This window comes from Panthera pardus, unplaced genomic scaffold (assembly GCF_024362965.1).
Source record: "Panthera pardus isolate Hobbes unplaced genomic scaffold, ASM2436296v1 HiC_scaffold_24, whole genome shotgun sequence".
NCBI classification, from domain to species: Eukaryota; Metazoa; Chordata; class Mammalia; order Carnivora; family Felidae; genus Panthera; species Panthera pardus.
The window spans coordinates 127,529,268-127,550,533 of NW_026526810.1; the positions used below are offsets into that span (position 1 = coordinate 127,529,268).

The 21,266-nt window shown below is 53.7% G+C and overlaps 1 protein-coding gene across 1 annotated transcript in view; it reads left to right on the plus strand.

Moving 5' to 3' along the window:
• RIN3 (Ras and Rab interactor 3) overlaps positions 1-21,266 on the plus strand; it is a 123,799-nt gene that overhangs the window by 62,682 nt on the left and 39,851 nt on the right. Inside the window, exon 4 of the mRNA XM_053889724.1 lies at positions 16,798-16,870. Within this exon, the coding sequence (XP_053745699.1) occupies positions 16,798-16,870 (73 nt within the window). The remainder of the gene's footprint in view (positions 1-16,797; positions 16,871-21,266) is intronic.

Sequence of the window (21,266 nt, forward strand, 5' to 3'; positions counted from 1 at the left end):
TGGGACGGCCCTCCCTGCCAGGAGCAGTAGGAGCAGGAGGAGTGAGGGTTTGAGAGACCTGCCCGAGTTAAGGGCCTCGATGGCGATGGCAGTGGCAGGTGGGAACTGGGCAGGGCAGCAGGGCCAAGAAAAGGGGCGGGGCCTGGAGTGGCCATTGCAGGGGGGTGGGAGGGGAGGCCCTTTCAGTGGATGAAGCCTCCTAAGAAGGCGGGGTGCTGCACCGCCTCTCTGGGGCACAGCAACACAGGGACTGCCGGGAGTTCACTTCGCCCTGAAGAAGTGGGACACAGGAAGAAGTTTTGACAGAGATGAGAGAAACTTCTAGAACACAGGGCCTTGGAGGCAAGAGAAGGGGAAGAGAGGGAAATGGGTTTGTGGGAGTGAAGGTTTCATGCCAGCACCAGGCCCGAGTGGGTGGCCCGTGTGCACAATGGCCACCACCTTCAGGGGCTTTGCAGCTTCCGAAAATCTGTCCAAGGGAAAACAGTCCAACCCAACTGTTTCAGAGAGCCAGGGTTCTCTGTGCAGCCACCCCTCTTTTGGAGGTGACTACAGAAGTGTCAGGGGTCCTGGGCTTTCTGTCACTGGAGAGCGGGGAATGTGGATTATCTTAGCTCAACGTTTGCATCTGGGACTCTCACCTTCCTTCCTAGCTGTTTCTGCCTCCCTCTGCCACCTCCTGGGAAAACATGTTCTCTGGAAATTCTCTAGCCAATAAACAGATTTATACTAACATGTGAAAGACTAACATCACCATAAAGTTGTGCTCACAGCCGTGAAGGTGTGCGTCTCAGTTCTCAATAGGAATAAAAGTTATAGTAGTGATGTTACAGTGGTGAAATGTCAGGCCTCAGCCTGCAAGGAGTGGGAGTTGGTTTGTCCTGGCTGTCCTGAAATAGCAGAGGAGGGGGAGCCTACCTGTTCTAGAAAAGGCTCATTCTGACTGTCAAAATCCTCCTGAGGCCCACCGCTCACCCGGGCCCTCTCCTTGGGTGGACAGTGAAGTTTCCTAACGTGCTCTCCTGTTCTTGCCTGTTCAGGGCAGTTTCCCCCCCAGTGTAAAGCCCTCCTGGGAGAGTAATAATGCCTACGCCCTCATCTGGAACCACCCTGCCCCTTTCTTTCCCCTCCCTTGTACTCACCAGGTTCAGCCCCCTCCACCTGTGCTTGGATGCTCTCCCCGATCCCTTCAGCCTTCGTTGTCTGTTCCACATTTTCCTATCTCCTCTTCCCCCACTGGCTGGAAGCTTCCGAGGGTTTGTGTGTTACAAGAGATGTGGTCCCCACAGCCCTCATAGAGTAGAGCTGTAGCAAGTGTTCAGCAAACACCAGGCCATTGATCAGCTGCTCTATAACACCTCACACGCGAACAGAGAGATGGTCTGGTCCAGAAGGCCTGAGAGGGTGGGCTTTCATGCCCAGTGGACCCAGATTCAAATCCCTTTGTTTTCATTGGCTGTGAGGTCTTGGCAATGTTGCTCAGTCCTCTGCCTCACTAAGTCTTGGTTTTCTCAACTGTGAAATGGACTCCTAGTGATGGCAAACTCACACTACACACAGGAGGTGTTCACAAAAGGTGAATTGCCCTCCCCCTTCCCTGACTTCCCGCCTTTCCCTTTGGCCTGGGTCTTAGGGTTAGAAAATCTAGATTTACATTCACTTCTCCCACTAAACTAGCTCTGTGAACTATAGCAAGATGTTTGACTCCTGGGACTCACTCTCCTTTTTTTGTTAAACGTTTATTTATTATTAAGAGACAGAGAGAGACAGAGCGTGAGCATGGGAGGAGCAGAGAGAGGCGGAGACACAGAATCCGAAGCAGGCTCCAGGCTCTGAGCTGTCAGCACAGAGCCCAACGCGGGGCTCAAACTCACAAACTGCAAGATCACGACCTGAGCCGAAGTCGGACGCTTAACCGACTGAGCCAGCCAGGCGCGCCCCCCCCCCCCTTTTTTTAAGTTTATTTATTTATTTTGAGAGAGAGCGAGTTGGGGAGGGGCAGAGAGAGAATCCTAAGCAGGTTCTGCACTGTCAGCACAGAGCCTGGTGTGGGGCTCCAACTCATGAACCATGAGATCATGACCTGAGCTGAAGTCAAGAGTCAGATCCTTAACCAACTGAGCCACCCAGGCACCCCTCTTGGGCCTCACTTTCAACCACAAATGGAGTGAATGATGCCTGTAAGGAAATTGTTATGAGAAACAGACAAGAAGACATATGTGAATACACCTAAAACCAGGCAGAAATGCAAGAGTGACACTGCATTCATTCATTCGTTCGCATATGTATGTAGCTAGGATCTATTGAGGACCATGATAAGACCAGATGCTGCTCTTAAAAAGATCGCTGGGGAAGTTGAGTGGGTTGGGACAAGAGTGGAAGAAACAAAGCCAAGTGCTTTGTGGCTCTCCTGGCGACCCTGTGTGGAGGCTCGGCTTGCTCTAGGAGGATTTCCCCAAGTTCAGGACGTGTGAAGACATGTTCTTACAAGTTTTAGGTTTTCTCCTGAAAGAGAAAGCCGGTTGCTACCTCTGAGCACCTCTGGAGCACCTCCCAGATGTACTTTGCTCTGGGAGTTTCGAGATGGCTTACCACTAGGAAGAGTGAGCAGCGTTAGGGCCGGTGGGAGCTTGGGCAAAGCCATGGGTCGGTGTCATTGAACTGGGTTTTAGTCTGGCTCTCCCAGTCACTTGCTGCGTGACCTTCACCAAGTCACTTGATGTTTCTGGAACTCCGGGGGGGAGGGATCCCTGACCTCACCTGGCAAGAGACGGATGCAAAGTGCCTTGGAAGGACAAAGCCCCACACAGAGAGAAGGTGCTATTCATTGTTTGCCTGACCCCAGACATCCCAAGCACTTGGATTTTTCTAAAGCCTTGCCGTGGCTGAGGCAGACACCTGCCTCTCCGTGTCTAGGCAGCTGGGCTGGCCTCTTGGGAAGCCACGTTATGATGCCTGTCCCGCCAACTTCTTCTTTCTGCCCAAACTATTTAAGGAAGAAGTCAGAGGTGAGACCTTCTGGAAAGTTCTGTAGAAAAGGACTGGTGTCTTCCATGGCTCTTTGTGTCCATCTCCTTTTGTCTGTGGAGGCTCAGTGAATAGTTTCCACTGCTTTTTCAGCAGTCCCGATCTTATCACATACGCTGTGTTGTGCTTATTGTTTGTTTGTCTTGGTTTTGGTTTTCATAGTGGAAACTTTTAAGGAACTTGCCCCAGTAGGACTTCCCCTGCTGGAATGTTCTTTAATGTCGGCATTGTTCTCAGTCCAAGACTGCCCTGAGCAGCCCCCAGGTGAGACCCAGTTCCCCAGTAACTAGGTCCCACCATGAAATCTTATGTAGCTCTCAGCCGCTGTAACGCACTCACTGTGTGCCAGGGACTGTACTAGACTCACCGTGTGCCAGGCACTGGATGGGCTTTTATAGAAGCCGTTCCTCTTCACCACAGCCCTAGGAAGCAGATGTTAGGACCCTCATTTTGCCACTGAGGAAATCGTGCCCATGAACGGAGCTGGGGTTGAACCCAGGCTGCCACCTCCACGTTCAACGTGCCTCCCCCTGAGCCAGGTTGTTTCTTGTCTTATCTCCCGTGGTCCTTACGCAGGAGGCTCTCCAAGTCAGGAGGAGGTGGAGGAGAAGGAGGCAGTGCGGGCGATCATCGAGCATGTCTAAGGACTTTGGAATCACCCGCCGAATCTGAGGCCTAAGCTAAAATTATGTCCGAGTCCTTTGTGTTCATGGCACAGAACCAGAGCTGGACCGCAGGGCAGCAGAAGGGGACTAGGTGGTTTCAACAAGGACAGCCGTGCGGAGGACGAGTCCCTCGAGTCAGTGGGTCACCTGAGTGCCAGGCCTTTTGATGGTTCTGCCTCATGACAACCATCTGAAAGTGGATTTGGCTCAGAGCTGTGGTTTTGGTGGCACACGGGAGACAGCTCGCTCCGGCTTGTGCGATGTGAGCAGGCACTTTGCTCCCCGACTCTGGGCTTGATACTAGGAGTGCTTACATGCTGGGAGCTGGCCACTGCTACAAAATTGAGGTTTCTTTCCCGAGGGAGCTGGTCATTACACATTTGCCAGCAGGCTGCCGCTCGGTTTCCTCATCTGTAAAATGGGTGCCCACCTTCTAGAACCATTGGGAGCTGATGTCGATGTGCATGCTTTCCAAACTGAAGCCTGGAGTGTGTACATGTAGATATGAAGTGTGCATTTACATGCAATCTGTTAACAATTCTTATATGAAAAACTGTATCTCTATTTATGTTTTTTAAGTTTATTTCCTTACTTTGAGAGAGAGACACAGACAGCACGAGTGGGGGAGGGGCAGAGAGAGAGAGCATCCCAAGCAGGTTCCACACTTTCTGCACCGAGCCCCCTGTGGGGCTTGAACTCACGAACCGTGAGATCATGACCTGAGCCAAAATCAAGAGTTGGACACTCAACCAACTGAGCCACCTGGATGCCCCAGCTGTATCTTTTTTCTAAAACAGGCAGGTGCGTGTGTGTTCGTTGTGTGTAGAAATAGGAACTACGTCAGATTCGGGGTGGCCCAGCAGGTGGGACACAGATTCCCAGAGACACCACGTGGATCACGTGACACGGCAAGCTGGTCACAGACAAGGTCACGTTTGAGACCATGAGGTACTTTCTAGTGGGAGGCTGAGAGCCTCCTTCTTATTGGTGTCAGAGTCCCGAGGACCAAAGCCCTGTCCGTCTTTGAGAAGAGAGCATTTTCCGTGGTTTTCTTGGCTGTAGTAGAAGGAGCCAACAGATCCAGGCAGACCTGGATGTGAAGCCCGTCACTCAGCCCCTGGTTGAATGTGGACAAGAGCCTGAGCCCATCTGAGCTCAGTTTCCTCGGCTATAACGTACGGGTTTGGGGGGATGCTTGGGAGAGGGGCCTGTGGGGTCTTGGCACACGTAGCTGTGTGCTGGGTTGGTGTTAATTCTGCTCTCTTGGGCTCTCCCCATTTTCACTGCACTGTCTTAGGACTCCAGGTGACCCCGAGTGTGGAGAATGTGGCTCAGGGCTTGGTATAGGAAGCTCCCTCTACACAGCCCAACCTAGAATGCTCTCCACATGCCTCTTCCTCTACTGAGTTACGACACAGAATATTTACTGAGAACTTGCTGCGTGCCCGGGCCTTTCCTGGGTACAGTGAGAGACTAAGGTTGTAGGATACTGATAGCAATCATCTGCGGAGCGCTTTGTATGAATTAACTCATTTAATCTGCACATCAGCCCTAAGATATAAACACTGTCGTGTGGCAGATTCAAGATGGCGGTCCTTTCTTTGACCCTGTTCCCATCAAGGGGCTACAACCCCTCCCCTTGAATCTGGGCTGGCGTGGGGCTGCTTTGGCCAACAGAGGAAAGCAGAAGGGGCAGTATGCCAGTTCCCTGTGGAGCTTTTAAGAGAACTGGCAGCTTCTGCTTGGACTCTGGGACCCCTGGATTGCCATGTAAGAAATCTGATGACTGAGACCACCACACTGGAAAGACCACCTGGAGACCATGCAGAGAGGGAGCAAAGCCCCAGAGGGCCCGGCTGAGCCTAGCCTTCCAGCCTTTCCTGCCAAGGCACCAGGCATGAGTGAAGGCTTCTGGATCCTCTGGACCAGGACAGTCCCCAGCTGAGTGCCACCAAGTGACCTAGTCAGTGCCATGAGCAGAAGAATCTCCCAGCTGAGTCCTGCCCAAATTCCTGACCCACTAAACCATGAGCTGCAAAAAGATGGCTGTTTTATGTTGCCGAATTTTTCAAGTGGTTTGTTACTCAGCAATAGAAAACCAGGACAAGTATGATCCTCGTTTTACAGGTGAAGAAACTGGGGCCCAGAGAGCCTAAGTGGCTTGCTCGAGGTCACAGCGAGTAAGGGGTGGGTCCAGGGTTTAGACCCAGCAGGCTGGCTCCCCCACATGTATGCTTAACACTCTGCTGTACTGCTCTTGAGTGCAAAACATGGTTATGCTCTCGAGGAGACTTCTACCTGCTTTGGGGTGCAAGGATCACGCACACTACATAACTAGAGAATTGTGTAAAGCGTGCACTTATTCATCTACCCAGTTTAAGGACACTAGGCCATAGGGATACACAGAAGATGATATTAAGAAAGTGTTAGGATTTTACTGCAATTGGCGGAAAGAGCTCCAACGCTGGAGGGTGAGTGAGACCCCAGGGGGAGGAGTGAGGAGGAACATGGGAGGCTGCCAGCCAGTCCAAAAAAGGCCATGGAGTCACAGGATGCCGGGGTGTGTGCAAGGGAAGCTTAGTTGCCTGGAGTACGAGGTGTGTGGAAGGAAGGGACAGGCAAAGACGGGGACCATTGCCCGGGTCAATCCCAGGGCAGTGTGCTCCCAGGTCCTGATGCTTGGCCTTTATCTAAAAGACCTGGGAAGAACCCCCGGCAGAAGGGCATTAAAGATGGGGGGACGTGGGACGCCTGGGTGGCTCAGTCGGTTAAGTGTCCGACTTCAGCTCGGGTCATGATCTCACAGTTTATGAGTTCGAGCACCGCGTGGGGCTCTGTGCTGACAGGTCAGAGCCCGGAGCCTGCTTCCGATTCTGTGTCTGCCTCTCTCTCTCTGCCCCTCCCCCTGCTCACACAGTCTCTCTCTCAAAAATAAATGAAGATTAAAAAAAATTTTTTTAAATAAAAAAAAAAAAGATGGGGGACATGGTCTGATGTGCCTTTCACACAGAAGCCCCCCACTGCTGGGGTGGGCGGGGGGACAACCCAGGATGGAGACCAGAGGGGAGCATGGTGGGGCCCGCACCGTCTCCTACAGCGGGTGTGGACGGAGGAGACACTTAGGAAGAGGACTGGCAGCACGTGTGGGCAGAAATGGCTGAAGAAGGAAGAGGGGCCTGTAAGCACCGGGTGTCAGGGACCTGTGGCAGTGTCACCCCAGGTCCAGGGGAAGAATGGTGGGCGGGGGGTGACAGTAAGGGACACGGGGAACCACCGAGCCCAGGAGAAAGAAGCCACCACCATCACCCCAGGGCTTGGAGCAGTGCCTGGCACATAGTAGGTGCTCAGCAAATATTTGAAGAAACCCATGGGTCCAGGGCTCAGGACGGAGATTTGAGAGTCTCCGGGGCATGAGATGCTGACTCTGCAGTGACCCTCCCTGGTGGTCACGCCCTTTGGGGTCAAGATACCCGTTTCCATCTCTGTTCTTGCTGCACCACAGAGTTGCCATCTGGTAGCTAAAGGGGAATTTGGATTAGGTGACGGGCTGGAGGAACCTGGGGCCAGAGGAAATGCCTGAGGATGTGGGGCCCTGACCCCTGGGCGGTCACACGAATTTCCCTGTGTGAGCAGAGTCTCTTCTCTGTGCAGCAACAGTGTGTCCTTTCCTGACCAGGGGTATTTATGGTGATTCAAGAGAGCACCCGGCCCTATGCCTATGGGGACGCGGTGGGGGGTGTCTATAAATAACACCCCTTTTGTCCACCCCCACATTCAGAACCAGTGAGGAGCCAGATAAAAGATCAGAGCACCCACTCGCCCACTGATGGGCTGATTTTGGGAGTGCCGTTTGACCCTACAGCCGCAATGCAGTGCCCTATCGCCCCCGCTGAATTTGCTCCCCAGAACCGTAGGCCTCCCCCTTGGCGAGGGCCGAGCCTGCCCCGGGATGCTTGCAGAGAAGCAAGCTGCGTCCTGAGCCCTGGGCTGGATGTTGCCAAGCTGGTGTTCCAGCAGCATCTGGAAGCAAGTGAAGGGTCATTTGCCCCGAGGCCGGTCCCTAGTTCTTGATTCCATGACTCCGTGCATGGCACTGATGGGGAGGAGGATGGGAACGAGATCCCTGTGATTCAGAGTCCTGGTGGGCGCTCCTGTCTTCCATCCAGTTCCACTCTAAGCACCGATGTTGGGCACCCGGCGGCACGCTAGGTGTGGGCATCTGCAGCGCCCATGGGCTCCTGCCAGTTGTCCTGGGAGCACAGACCGGCTTTCCCTCCGCAGCAGGATTTCTGAAACTCAGCATACTTTAAGCGTCCAACTTCGGCTCAGGTCACGATCTCACGGTCCGTGAGTTCAAGCCCCGCGTCGGGCTCTGTGCTGACAGCCCGGAGCCAGGAGCCTGCTTTGGATTCTGTGTCTCCCCCTCTCTCTGCCCGTCCCACTCTCATGCTCTGTCTGTCTCTGTCTCTCAATAATAAATAAATGTTAAAAAAATTTTTTTAAATATCTAAAATATCCCACTAGTAATTTTTTATCTTTATGATTTATGGGACTGATAATATTTTCAATATCTGGGGTTAAATAGAATATGTGATTAGGATTCACTTGACCTGATTGTGTTTACCATTTCCAACGTGGCTATAGGAAACGTTAAAATTGCACGCATAGCTTACATGTTGTTTCTCCTGGACGGCGGGGTCTGGAGAACCAAGAGCGTGTGCTTTGTGAGAGCGCGGGCTGTAGAGTCACGTCCCGGGATCACTTCCCAGCTCTCTGTGACCTCTGCCGAGCCATTGAACCTCTCTGGGCCTCCCGGTTTTTGTAAGTGGTCGTCGCTTTTCTTCTAGACCTCAGATTAAAGTTTGCAAACTCTGGGGTAAGACCCTGAGGCCGGGTTGTTTCCTGAGCTGGGTTGTGCCTTGATGGGTCCTTCTGTGGGACTTGGGGGTGTTCTCGCCAATAGGGTGGTGCCTCGGGCCACCTCCTTTTCTTCCTTTGGCCCAACAGAGCAAAGTGTTTCTTCTTGATGGAGACAAAGACACCTGCTGATCGCTGAATGTGAACGGAGGCGCAGGTGGATGGCTTTCCCAGACTGGCAGCTCATTCCCTGTGGGTAGTTAGACCCCCAGATGGCAGGTGGCATGCCTCTGCTTTGCTGTCCTCCACCCCTCCCTGCCCCTTCTCCCCAAACTCCTCCCCGTCTGCTTACGCGTGATTTAGTCTTCCCTGACACTTGGCAGTTCACTCATCTGTCTAACGTCGCCCCTTCTGTTTTGGCCTCTGAACCCATAAATAGTTCCCAGGCAAAGTCCCCATCTGCATCGTGACGATTTGCTCTGTATTCCTTTTCCCCGACCTACGGCCTCGTCTGCACAGTCGCTAACTATGGAAGAGCGCCATCCAAGAAAAGGAATCTTTCGCTACAGCTCGAACCGTGTAGCCGCAGCTGTTGGCGGATGTGGCTGCCAGCGTGAGGCTCGGGGGCGATGCTTTTAGCGACAGCAAATGCCGCCCGGGCTGCGGTATCATCCCGGCAAGGTCCTGGCTCTGGGACAAGGAAAAGGAGGAAGGCCTGACTCCAGCTCTCCCGAGAGCTGGAACACAGCATGACGCGGTGTAATCCTGCTCTAAAGCCGAGTGTGTACCCAGCGCCAGGGACGGAGGGAGGGAGGCCACGGGTCTTCCTGGGAGGGTGTCACCCAGGGGGACGTGGGGCTTGCCTGGTGACAGGGGAGGAAATGCGTGGCCCGTGGGCAGGCGTCTCTGCTAGCTGACCTATTCACTTGAAGCAGGGACCCAATGAGTGCATTCCAGCATGAAGTACTGGGACGCCCTCCCTCCACCCCAGGCCACCTCTCTGGACAAAAAAAAGGCACCTGATATACCAGGCTCCCAGGCTGGTGGCACTTAATCATGACTGTGGCCTTCGGGCCATGTGTTTAACCTCTCTGAGCCTCAGCTTCCTGGCCTGTAAAATGAGGATAACGGAGTTGCCATGATGATTAAAAATAGAGACTGGCACACAGTAGGCACTTAATAAGTGGTCGATATTATTATTGCTATTGTTATTATTATTCTGAAACCTTGAAAAGTGTACCCCTCCATTATTAATCAGGAGGCTTAAAGCCCATGGTTCCTAAAGCCAGGAATTTGGGAGAAGGGGGCAGAACAATCAGAATAGCAATCAGATTCCAGAGAGCACCATAATCAAACTCTGGGGAGCACCCAAATTAATACTGGCTCACAGCACAATGATGTACCTTCCCTGGACCTCAGTTTCCTCATCTATGCAGTGAGAGAGTTTGGACCAGACCTGTCTCTAAGGGCCCTTCCTTTCTGGCTTTCAATGGTTCTCAGTCCAGTGGGAGGGGCTTTTGGGTGTGGTTGAGTCTCCAGTCTGAGCAAATTTGGGATGTGGGATAGAACTCAGTAAAAAGACAAAAGACATTGCAGTACTTTTTCATCTTAAAATTCTTAAGATGAAATTACTAGGAAATTGCTCCTTATGCCTACTGCAACCAGCAAAGATGGCCATGACTCACATCCAGGGCTGCCATGGACAGTTGCACAGCTTGTGCACTGTCCAAAAGTGCCTCATTGGTGGGAGATGAACTCCAGCTGGTGTTCTGCCTGTCAGGTTGTACAGTTTAGGGCAGGGCTACAGCCACCTGGAAGAGAAGGCACCTTTCTGCTCCCTTGCCAGATCCTATAACAGAGCATTAGGGGCATTTGGAAGCAGCCCCCTGTTTGGACCCCTGCCCATGACTGGCAGTTCCTCCCTGTTCCTTTCCCTGTCAGCCTCCCTGCAGCTCATGCCCCTCCTCTCACAGACCCGTGGTTGATGGAGGAGATGTGGTGGGGGTTGGGAGGGGAGCTAAGGAAGGATGATCTTACACTGAGAAGCTTCGGGGCTCAGAGGGGCTGGAAGTTTCACAGAGGGAGGCTCAGGCGAGCTTGTAAATAGACAATCAAGGGGCTCCAGGGCCAGCCAATGAGCCAGAGGCCAAGGTGTCTACCTGGACCGTCGGTACCAGGCAAGGAGAGAGAAAGGAAACTGTCTCCAGCACATTTTCAAATTGTCATCCTCTCCAGGTCCCTGAGGCCTAACTCGCCCCTCCTGGGCTCCCTCCCCAGCCCTTCAGACCTCTGTGTTCCCTCTGGTGCAGGGGCCGCTGCTAGCCCTCACTCAGCACCTCTGCAGGGTACCACTCTGACCTCTGCACGAGGAGCCAGAGGGCCAAGGAGGGCCTCGGTTACTCTTATCATCACGTGGCGGTTTCAGGAAGCAAGACTCTGAGAGTAAGGGCTTTGGTCTCTGGGCATGTGGCCGATGGAACCGGGAGCCCATGCCTGGTCGGTACCGTTCCCGCGTGGGCTTTGCCTGGAGCGGGAACGAGGGTGTCCACCACTCGTGCTCGGATCTGTGCCCGCCCAGAGAGCACAGCCGACCTGCTGCCCAGCGTGGGACTCTCTGTGCTCCCTCCTGGCCGCTTCTCCTTCCGCTGGGACCAGCGATCCCACAAACCCTAGTCTGGCAGCACCCTTCCTTCGGGCAGGGAGATGGCTGTTCTCCCATTTCACAGGACAGGCAGCTGCTGCGGGAGCTTCTGGAAACAAGTGGGCGCCAGAGCTGGGCCTGGACCCACAGGGTCCCCCGGACTCCGGAGAAACTGCTACTCTCCCCACTTTCACCCCTGGGAGCAGGGGCAGTAGTTTTCATCTACTGCAGAAAATCGAGCCTTTGGACAGGCCCGATGAGAGTAGCAAAGAGGCCTTTTCCCACCTGAGCCACAAACTGCCCAGGTGGCGGTTCCCATGGCAACCGTGCTGCTGGGCCGCCAGAAGGTAACTGCGGCCTTCCAAGCGGGGAAGGAGCCTCGAGGGGTGGGAGGCATGAGGACCAGCGGGCCTGGCTGCACCTGCCAGGCCTGCCGACGTCTGTCCCTCCTGCTCCCCAGTTGCGAACCATTCCCCAGCCTGTCGTCACAGTGGCTTTTTATTCTCAGGTTCTGCGCCTGTGGCCTTTCCTGTCGGGGACCCAGCTTGAGCGATGTCCTATGGCCAGACCATTGGCAAATTCCCTGTCATCCTTCTACCTGTGAGGCTGCCTCTCAATTTCTATATCCACCTACCCTTTTTATCAAGATGATGAGCACAATAAATATTTGTGGAGAAATGAATACGTTATGAAAATGTCCTAGCTAAAGAGGAACTCTGAGCCCTTCAAAAGAAAACAGCAAACAACTTGAGTACAGAATGAGCAAAGAGGGGTGCCTGGGTGGCTCAGTCGGTCAAGCATCACACTTCAGCTCAGGTCATGATCTCACGGTTCGTGAGTTCAAGCCCCGCGTCAGGCTCTGTGCTGACAGCTCAGAGCCTGGAGCCTGTTTTGGATTCTGTGTCTCCCTCTCTCTCTGACCCTCCCCCACTCATGCTGTCTCGCTCTCTCTCTCTCTCTCTCTCTCTCTCTCTCAAAAATAAATAAACACTGAAATTTTTTTTAAAAAATCTACTGGGGCACCTGGGTGGCTCAATCGGTTAAGCATCCGACTTTGGCTCAGATCACGATCTCGTGGTCTGTGAGTTCCAGACCGCGTCGGGCTCTGTGCTGACAGCTCGGAGCCTGGAGCCTGCTTCGGATTCTGGGTCTCCCCCTCTCTCTGCCCCTCCCCTGCTCACACTCTGTCTCTCTCTCTTTCTCAAAAATAAACATTTTTTTTTTAAAGGCTAGAGAAAAATGTAGACTTTTAAAGTTTCTCTGCTTACTGAGGTCATATGTGCTCATTATAAAACTCCCAGAAAAACACAATCTAGGCAGTGAAATTCAGTCTACTCCTTCTTTTTTTTATGTAGTGGCTTTATTGAAAGATAGCCATATAATATATTTAGTTCACACAATTCGCCCACTTAGGGGGCTCCTTTAGCGGCTTTTGGTCGGAGTGGTATATCCCCACTCTAGTGAGTGTGAGGACATTTTATCGCCTCCAAAAAGAAGCCCCGTGTTGCCCAATGTGTTTGTACTTAATGCTACTGAACTGCACCCCTAAAATAGTTAAAATGCTAAATTGTGTGTTTTTGTAGCTCAGCACGATTTTTAAAAAAATGAAAACCATATCATCTCCCTACCTCTCCTCCCTCCCCCACCCCCGAGCCCTAAGCAGCCACTCACCTACTTTTGTCTCTATAAATTTGGTCCACTCTCGATTCCAGCCCCGGAGGGCCTGGTCAGCCCGGCTGTCCCTTTCAGAGTCCTCCTGGGTGCCCAACACGGTGTCAGGTGCAGGGCAGGTGATGAGGAAAGTTAAGACCTGTTCCTGCTCTCAGGGGGTCCACAGTCTCACGACCTCACATCACAATGTGAGCGTATGTATGACGTTTCCCTGATGGGAAAATGTGGGGTTTGCATAGTCCCTCCCGTGTGCAGCTTTCCCTGGGGGAGGTCGGAACACTCGGGAAAGGTTTTGGGCCGGAAGATAGACGTAGAGCTGAATCCTGAAGGTGGCGAAGGGCAAAGATTGCAAACCGTAAGAGACTTTTAAATACAGAGAACAAGCTGAGGGTGGAAGGGAGTGGAGGGGCGGGGCGGGGTGGGGGGGAGGGGAGCAGGGAAAATGGGTGAAGGGCATTGGGGAGGGCATTGTTGGGATGAGCACTGGGTGTTTTATGTAAGTGATGAATCATGGGAATCTAATCCCGAAGCCAAGAGCACACTGTATATACTGTATGTTAGCTAACTTGACAATAAATTATAATAATAATTTTTTAAAAAGATGGATTCTCATGCATAGAGCAACAGCACGAGCAAAGGCCCAGGGGTAGGAATATGGACGGTGTTGACAGGATAAAGTGAGGAAAATGGGCCCCCCAAGGGACAGGTTTTCTTTTGAGGAGCCATACGAAATAATGCCAAGCAGAGCCACAGAAACCCTTCTACCTCCATGACTGGCTTACTAGTTTAAAGTTACAGTTTAGTAATCCTGTATTGTCACTGACTGAGCGTGCTGTGCACCATTCTAGCGGCTTCTGGGAATGAGCATTGCTTATGAGTGGGTTCATTAGTGTCCTAGGACCGCTGTGCTATTTGTGGTCCTAAAACAACACAGGTTTATTTTCTCGCAGTTCTGGAGGTCAGAAATCAACAGTCAACGTGTTCGTTGTTTCTGCAGATCAGGGAGAATCTGTTCCACGCCCCTCTTCTAGCTTCTGGTGAAAACTAGCACTCTCTGGTGTTGCTTGACTCATAGAGGCCTTGCTCTAATCTCTGCCTGCATCGTTATGTGGCCTTCTCCTCTCTGCGTTTGTGTCCCACGTCTTTACGCATTTTTGTAAGGACACCATTCATGGGATTTAGGGTTCACCCCAATCCAGTCTGACTGCATGTTAACTTGATTATACCTACATAGACCCTATTTCCAAATCAGGGTTAGGGCCTCAACATATCCTTTTGGGGGACACAATTCAACCCATAACAGGTGGATACTTTATTATCCCTGTTTTATAGCTGAAGAAACCAAGGCACAGAGAGGGTAAGCAACAGAGTGACGGAGGCATGTTCACATTTGGGCAGTTGGGCCCGGGCGCCCACACACGAGGCACCAGGCCGGTACAGCACAGAACTCTGGACGGTCCTGGAAGCTAAGCCCAGCCAACATTAGGATCGTCGAACGCTTACCCATTTGCATTAGCCCGTGCTCCAGGATGACGTGAAGCTGTCTGTCGGGACTCCCTCAGGTCTGAGGTGTCCCTTTGGACTCCTGCGGGGGAGAGCGATGAGCCATCCAAAGTGTCCCGAGGCCTCTATTCCTCCGGGGTCTCCCTCCCAGATAGACATTTAATACACATAGTGATCTCCCAAATTGTCACACTGTGCTGGGTCCTGGGGGAGAGGAGACTCAGATTTGGGCCACACCCTGGCCCTGGCACGCAGGAGCTCCCCCAGGGGCGTCCGTGGTGTGAAGGGATGCTGTCCCCACAGAAGAGGGAGTGGCTGACTTTATCTTAAAAGTTTCAAGTGTGTCCTGCAAAGGTCAGACATGTCCCCGTGTCCCCGTGGCTAGGGACAGCTACTAACTGTTGAGTACGCGCACCAGGTACGCTAGGCTTTCTGCATGCATCACTACTAGCCTCCCCTTGAGGGATTCGCAAGGAAGTCTTTACTTCCCCGCTTGATAGACGGAGCTCTCTCTACCTCTTGAGGCTACAGGCTGTCTTTTTTGGCCCGGGGCTCCCTTGGCCTGTCGCTTCTTGAGAGAGTCGGTGATGCCCCAAATGCCAGCACTAGGTGGCGCTGTGGCCCGCCCCAACTGCTACTGATTCACAAAGGGTGGCAGTTCCAGGGATGGATGTTTCTAAGTCATTTGTATGCACCTTCCAAGCACCACTGGCACTTTAATCTACTTAGTATTTTTTCTTGGGGCGCCTGGGCGGCTCAGTCAGTTGGACTCAGACCATGATCTCATGGCTAGTGAGTTTGAGCCCTGTGTCGGGCTCTGTGCTAATAGCTCAGAGCCCAAAGCCTGCTTTGGATTTTGTGTCTCTGTCCCTCTCTGTCTCTCTTTCTCAGAAATACATAAACATTTAAAAAAAAAAATTACTTAGCGTTTCTTTAAACTCTTAAAGTGTCTATGGGAAACCATTATTTCTTTGCCGTAAATAGATGATGAGTGTAACTTCTTTTTAAAAATCCTGTTAACCGTTTAGAACAGTGTCTAGTACGTTGAAAGAAGGCAAATATAAAAATAAAGCTATTCGGAGGCGCCTGTGTGTCTCAGTTAGTTAAGCATCCAGCTTTGGCTCAGGTCATGATCTCGCAGTTTGTGAGTTCGAGCCCCGCGTCGGGCTCTGTGCTGACAGCTCGGAGCCTGGAGCCTGCTTCGGATTCTGTGTCTCCTTCTCTCTCTGCCCCTCCCCCACTTGTGCTCTGTCTCTCTCTGTCAAAAATAAATAAATGTGAAAAAAATAAAAAATAAAATAAAATGATACCAAGCTATTGGAACAAAACATGTTGGTTCGTGTGTGCCCGTGTCGCAGAGCACAATGCAGTGAAATGCTGTCCTAGGCTTTGAAAACAGAACAGCCTCCTGTCATCTAGATGTATGGTTGGAAGGGCTCCTTCCTTTTGCAGGTGGTGGCCCTGACCCATGGTTGGAGCCAGGCCTGGGACCCAGGTCCTGACTTCCCCTCCACCACACAGATGGGAGAAGAACCTTAGGAAATTGGAACTGAAGTGCGACCCTCTGTTTCTTGGTATCTCTGGTGCCTGAGAAAGTTCACTGTGGGGGATCCCCAACACAGGGAGCATCACCTGTTGGGCATATGGAGCCCTGGGATGACAGTCAGGGGTCGTGAACTTGCATGACAGCCAAGATGGGCAGTGGACTTCGACCAAATGGCTTAGCTTCTCTGGACCCCTTGTCCTGAGAACCCAAAGCAGGGTTCTTTGGTCGGTCCCCTTTGGGTTCCAAAGTGGGGTCGGTCCACCCCCACTTACCTTCAGGCACATCCCAGCACCGTGCCCCTCCAAGGAGCCATATCCACCTTGGGATGGCATCTTGGGCAAGTGCTTTGATCCCTTTTTGTTGTCAGAGCTGGGAAATACCAGGGTCACCCTCACTCTTGGATTACCCATATAACCAAATCGAGTAAGGTTCTAACAGGCCCAAGGGTTCTTGGGTGAAAGGCCAGTGGCCCTGGTCCTGCCCTCCTGCACCTCCTGGAGACCCAGACAGAACTGGGCAACTTGCCCCCTGCTGGCCCCTCCCAGTTCCTTGTCAGATTGAGATGACCCTCATCAATTCAATGTTTAATTCTGCTTTTACGATCTAGAGTCTCCTGTGTCATTTTGCCCCAAATGATGACTGTATATCAAAGATAACCAGCTGCTGTAATAGTCCCCTGAAATCTCAGTGGATTAACACCACAGAAGTTCAGTCCCCACTTGCCTACAGTCTGGTTAGGAGCCGATGTGTATGAGGCTGCAGGATGCCAGGCACTGTGGTTGGCACTGGGACCCCCTGTGAAGGCGGCAGGTATGGCCCCAACCCTCAGGGAGTCTCCTTCCGCCTGGCAGGGACACTCATCCAGAGCTTCTGTCATCTCTCCTCAGTACTGTACCTGGAAGGCTCGGTTCTTGTGTTTGAGGACATCTTCAGACTGATCGCGTTCTACTGTGTCAGTAGGTGAGTAGATCTGGCCCCACAGAAGGGCATCTGGTTGCAACCGACATTCGTGCACCCTTGGGTGGGGGTGAGGGTCACAGGGGAGCCCCCAGAGGGAAGGAAAGGTTCAGCCCAGAGGAGGCACAGAGAGGGGACGGTCCCCGGCTTTGCCCTGGTAACCATGAGGGAGGTGTTGGCTCTGATGCTATCTTAGTCTGGCCGGTAAGGGCCCCTCCCTCGTCACCACCTGCCCCCTGACTCACAGCCCCTTACCCCAACTTCCTGTGCTCCAGCTTCCAGGACAGCCTGGAGTCCCATGAGGACCTGACCCGCCCTGTTGCAGGGGTTATAGATGGCACTTCCTGTGGGGACAACAGGAAGGGCTGATACCCCTCAGTGGGACAGAGCCTGTGATTATTAAGTAGCTGCTGGGTGGGGTGAGTGACTGATCACCACCCTCAGAGCTGCTCTGTTTCCTCAGAACTGGCTGCAGGCCAATAGGGATGTAAAAAGGTATTTTGGTGTCATAATGGCTGAAGCTCCAGGCCCTTGACGAGGGCTGGACAGGATGCCTTGGGCTCCAGGGCTCCAGGCTCGCTTCTCCATGCGTCCGAGAGACCATCCTTGCTGCCTCCCGTGAAAACCATGCTCAACCCAGTACGCCCTTCCCACCTGCCGGAACCCTCCTGGGCTGCGATGGGCAGAAAAACGTGATGCTGGGTGATAGCAGCCGCTGACAGCCAGCACCTGTTGAGGGCTCTCCAGTACCCAGCACTGTGCTAAGAGTTTTTATATCCATTACCTTTGTAAGTCTTGAGAACAGTTCCCTGAGGGAAGTTCCCATTTCACAGATGTGGAAGCTGAGGCTGAGGGAAGTAACTTGTTCAGGTCACATGGGTGGTAAATGGCGGCATGGAGATTGAAAGTAGGCAAATCTCCAAGGTCTATGATCTTTGCTACAACCGCCCCCGCCCCCCGCACTGTGTGCCTCTCACAATAATTTCAATGATCTGGCATGTTCTTTCCGAGGCAGAGCGGCAGAGGCCCCCTGGCCCTCCATATGTTATGACCTGCCGAGCTCTCAGGGAGCTTTCTTGTTCTGAGAAGTTCCTGTCTTAGGAGAGAGTGCCCAGCATGGCGTTTGGTGCTTGGAATGAATAAATGAACAATGACATCATTGCAGAGCCCAGAACTTGCACTCGTCTCTTCGTCTCTCTGAGGCTCAACTTCCTCTTCTGTAAAATGGGAATGCTCATACCCGCTGACACATGCCAGAGAAAGAAAGCGGATAAAGGAGCCACCCAGCAGCTAGTAGGCGTTCTGGTTCTGTTTCCGTGGGTTGGGCCCTGGGAGGGCGTGCTGGAGTAGTGACTTTGTGTCCAGAGAGATCTGGAGCCATGGTCACCAAGCGCACGCTGTCACCTGCCGACCTTTCCGCCTCTGGCTGCTGTTTCTCTGCGTTCCAGAAAAACAGGTGCCCGTTTGCCCACCCTCAGCTGCTCAGGGAACCCACGAGATCACAGGGCACAGAGCCCGTATGTCTCGAAGTCAACATTACCGTATTTGGTGTCAGCACCAAGGCCGTATGTGAGGAGTGAGATGCTGTGGGAGGAAGAGCCCCAGGCCAGGAGCTGGAGACCCGTTACCTCGCTGTCATCCGGCCTCCCCTAGCTGTGGATGCCTTAGCTCTCGAGGGGATGGTCGCCAAGATGGCAGAGCATAGAGCCAGCACTTTCCTTGGGAGCACACGCTCCCCCCTCCCTGTCCCCATGCGGGAAGACACGGGCCCGCTTCAGAGTGCTCACCCTAACGTTCCGGGCTGGATGGTCGTCTGGTGTGAGGGCTCTAGAGAGCCTTCCCAGACCTGCCTGGGTTTTGCAGTCGCCCAGGAAGCTGGTTAAAAATACAGACTCCTGAGGGCACCTGGGTGGCTCAGTCAGTTAAGCATCCGACTTCAGCTCAGGTCATGATCTCACAGTTCATGAGTTCGAGCCCTGCGTCAGGCTCTGTGCTGACAGCTGGGAACCTGGAGCCTGCTTTGGATTCTGTGTCTCCCTCTCCCCCTCGCCCCGCCTCTCTCTCTCTGTCTCTCAAATAAACAGGACAAAAATTTTTAAAACAATACCGACTCCTGGAGTCTACCCCAGAGATTCTGACCCAGCGGGTCTGGGGTGGGGCGCAGTCATAGCTTAGCTGGGGCTCTCCTAGAGGCATGCATACAGGTGATGCTAAAGGACTTGCCCCCAAGGAGAGAGCAGCAGGGGGAGGGGGAGCTAGGACGCGGGAGGGAGAGGAGTCCAGCAGAGGTGAGATTGCAGGGGCCATCCCAGCCTCAGCAGGATCCCAAGGGCGGCTCTGGAGCAGAAGAGAGACCTCAGCGTTGTCCACCTTAAAGCCAGCCGGGCTAGGCTTTCGTACCCACCAAGCCACCCGACCAGCCCCCATGACAGAGGCATTTGTGGCTCTCCGCAGGGTCAGTGGGGCAGGCAGTGAGGCTCCAGCATTCAGGACAACCCTCTGAGGGTCACAGGGGCCAGTCCCCGGGAGCAGACCCCACTGAGGCTGGGCGATGGGTGGGCAGGGCTGGTAAGAGGCGTCCGTGGGTCAGGCTGGGGCAGCAGCAGACTGAGCAAACCGGCTCCCATTGAGTGACCAGGCATCTGTGTAGAGTCAGGCTTGGTCTGCGCTCTGCCCACAGAGTTCTTTCTAACCCCTACAGCTGGCTTGTGGGGAGGTGTTCTCATCTACGGACCCACTTCAGAGGCTGATGCCCCCTGCCCCCAAGTTGTGCTAAGAATCAGACAAAGTTCCTTGTAAGGGGCCTGCCAGAGGGCGTGACGTAAACACTCCAGGGGCCATCACGGGTGTTCTTACAGCTGTTACAGACAAGGAAACTGAGGCTGGGGCCGTCGCCCGCTCAGGTCACACAGCTCAGTCCTAAGCCGATTTGAACCCAAGCTTATCTGGACCCCCAAACCCCAGCTGCTTCTTCCCGGCACACGATGCAGGGCCTGGGGCTTAGAGAGTGCATGTGCTGTTCCCCTGCAGCCCTCCCCTTCCACGGGTGGGAGGGTCCAGGCCTTCCTGTGGAACAGGTGACACTGGAGACCAAGCAAGGAAGAGCAGGGAGAGAATTCTAGGTAGAGGACACCGCACGGCGGGGAAGACTGGCGGTGGGAAGCTTGGGAACGGCTGTGTGGGAGAGCTGGACACGGGGGTGGGGATGAGATGGAAGGCCTCGAACGCCAAGCCCGGGAGCTGTGGGGACATCCTTCCTCGGCTGCTGTGAGCCCCACCGCTGCTCCCAGTCGGGCCGCACTCTAGCACACCTGCGTGGCCGCAGCAGACGGCAGAGGGGAGGAGGGGAGAGGGGAGACCAGCCCAGGGCCACCGCAGCCACGCAGTGCCTGCGGGGAGGCCCCTGCCCCAGCGCCGGCTGGAGGAACTGAGAGGGGTGGGGGGGACAGCCACTGCAGAAGGGAGTCAGGGAACAGAGGAGCCAGGGGGGCTCTGGGGCTGCTCTCCTGGGCAACAGGGCCGTGAACACATTGGATCTTTTCTGGAGCACTGACTGTGCTCCAGGCACCCTACCAAGCCCCTTACAAGGACCGCGAGGACAAATCCTTAGCGCACCCAGGGGCCAGGCGTCTAGCCTCGTGGAGTCGGTGCCGTTAGCTGAAATGAGGAAGGAAGGGTGGAGACCCTCGGGCCTGACTACACAATGTTGTGACTAAGCTACCACCCTCCTTTCCCACGGGGGCAGGGTGGTAGGCCGGTCCTCTTTGTCTCTGAAGAAAGCTGTTTCTGGCGTTGCCTTCCCAGCTTCCTCAGGAGCCGTGGTCTTACCTGGGGGTGGTGCCCGTGAGCGGCGGAGAGGGAAGGAGCCCGACCACGCTGGGAAGCACCCATGACCTGTGCTTTTAGGAGGAGGAATGAAACACACAAGCCCCCACTAGGTGCTGGCATGCACTGCCGGCATTTTCTATGCCCCGGCTCATTGAATTCTCAAAACAAGCCCGTGGGAGGGCATCGTGTCCCCTCCGTCAGACCGGGAAGCTGAGAAGGAAATGACACCCAGCCAGGACTGGCAGAGCTAGGGGTTTCGCAGGGTCTGTCGAAGTTCATGCTGGTTTTCACCTTCTCCCTCTCTCTCACTTGGAAAGTTTACCAAAGTAGGGTGCCTGGGTGGCTCAGTCAGTTAAGCGTCTGACTCTTTAATTTCGGCTCAGGTCACGATCTTGTGGCTCGTGAGACCATCGAGCCCCGTGTTGGGCTCTGTGCTGACAGTGCAGAGCCTGCTTAGGATTCTCTCTCTCTCTCTCTCTCTCTCTCTCTCTCTCTCTCAAATAAATAAATAAACAAACAAAAATGTTTTAGGGGTGCCTGGGTGGCTCAGTCGGTGAAGCGTCCAACTTCA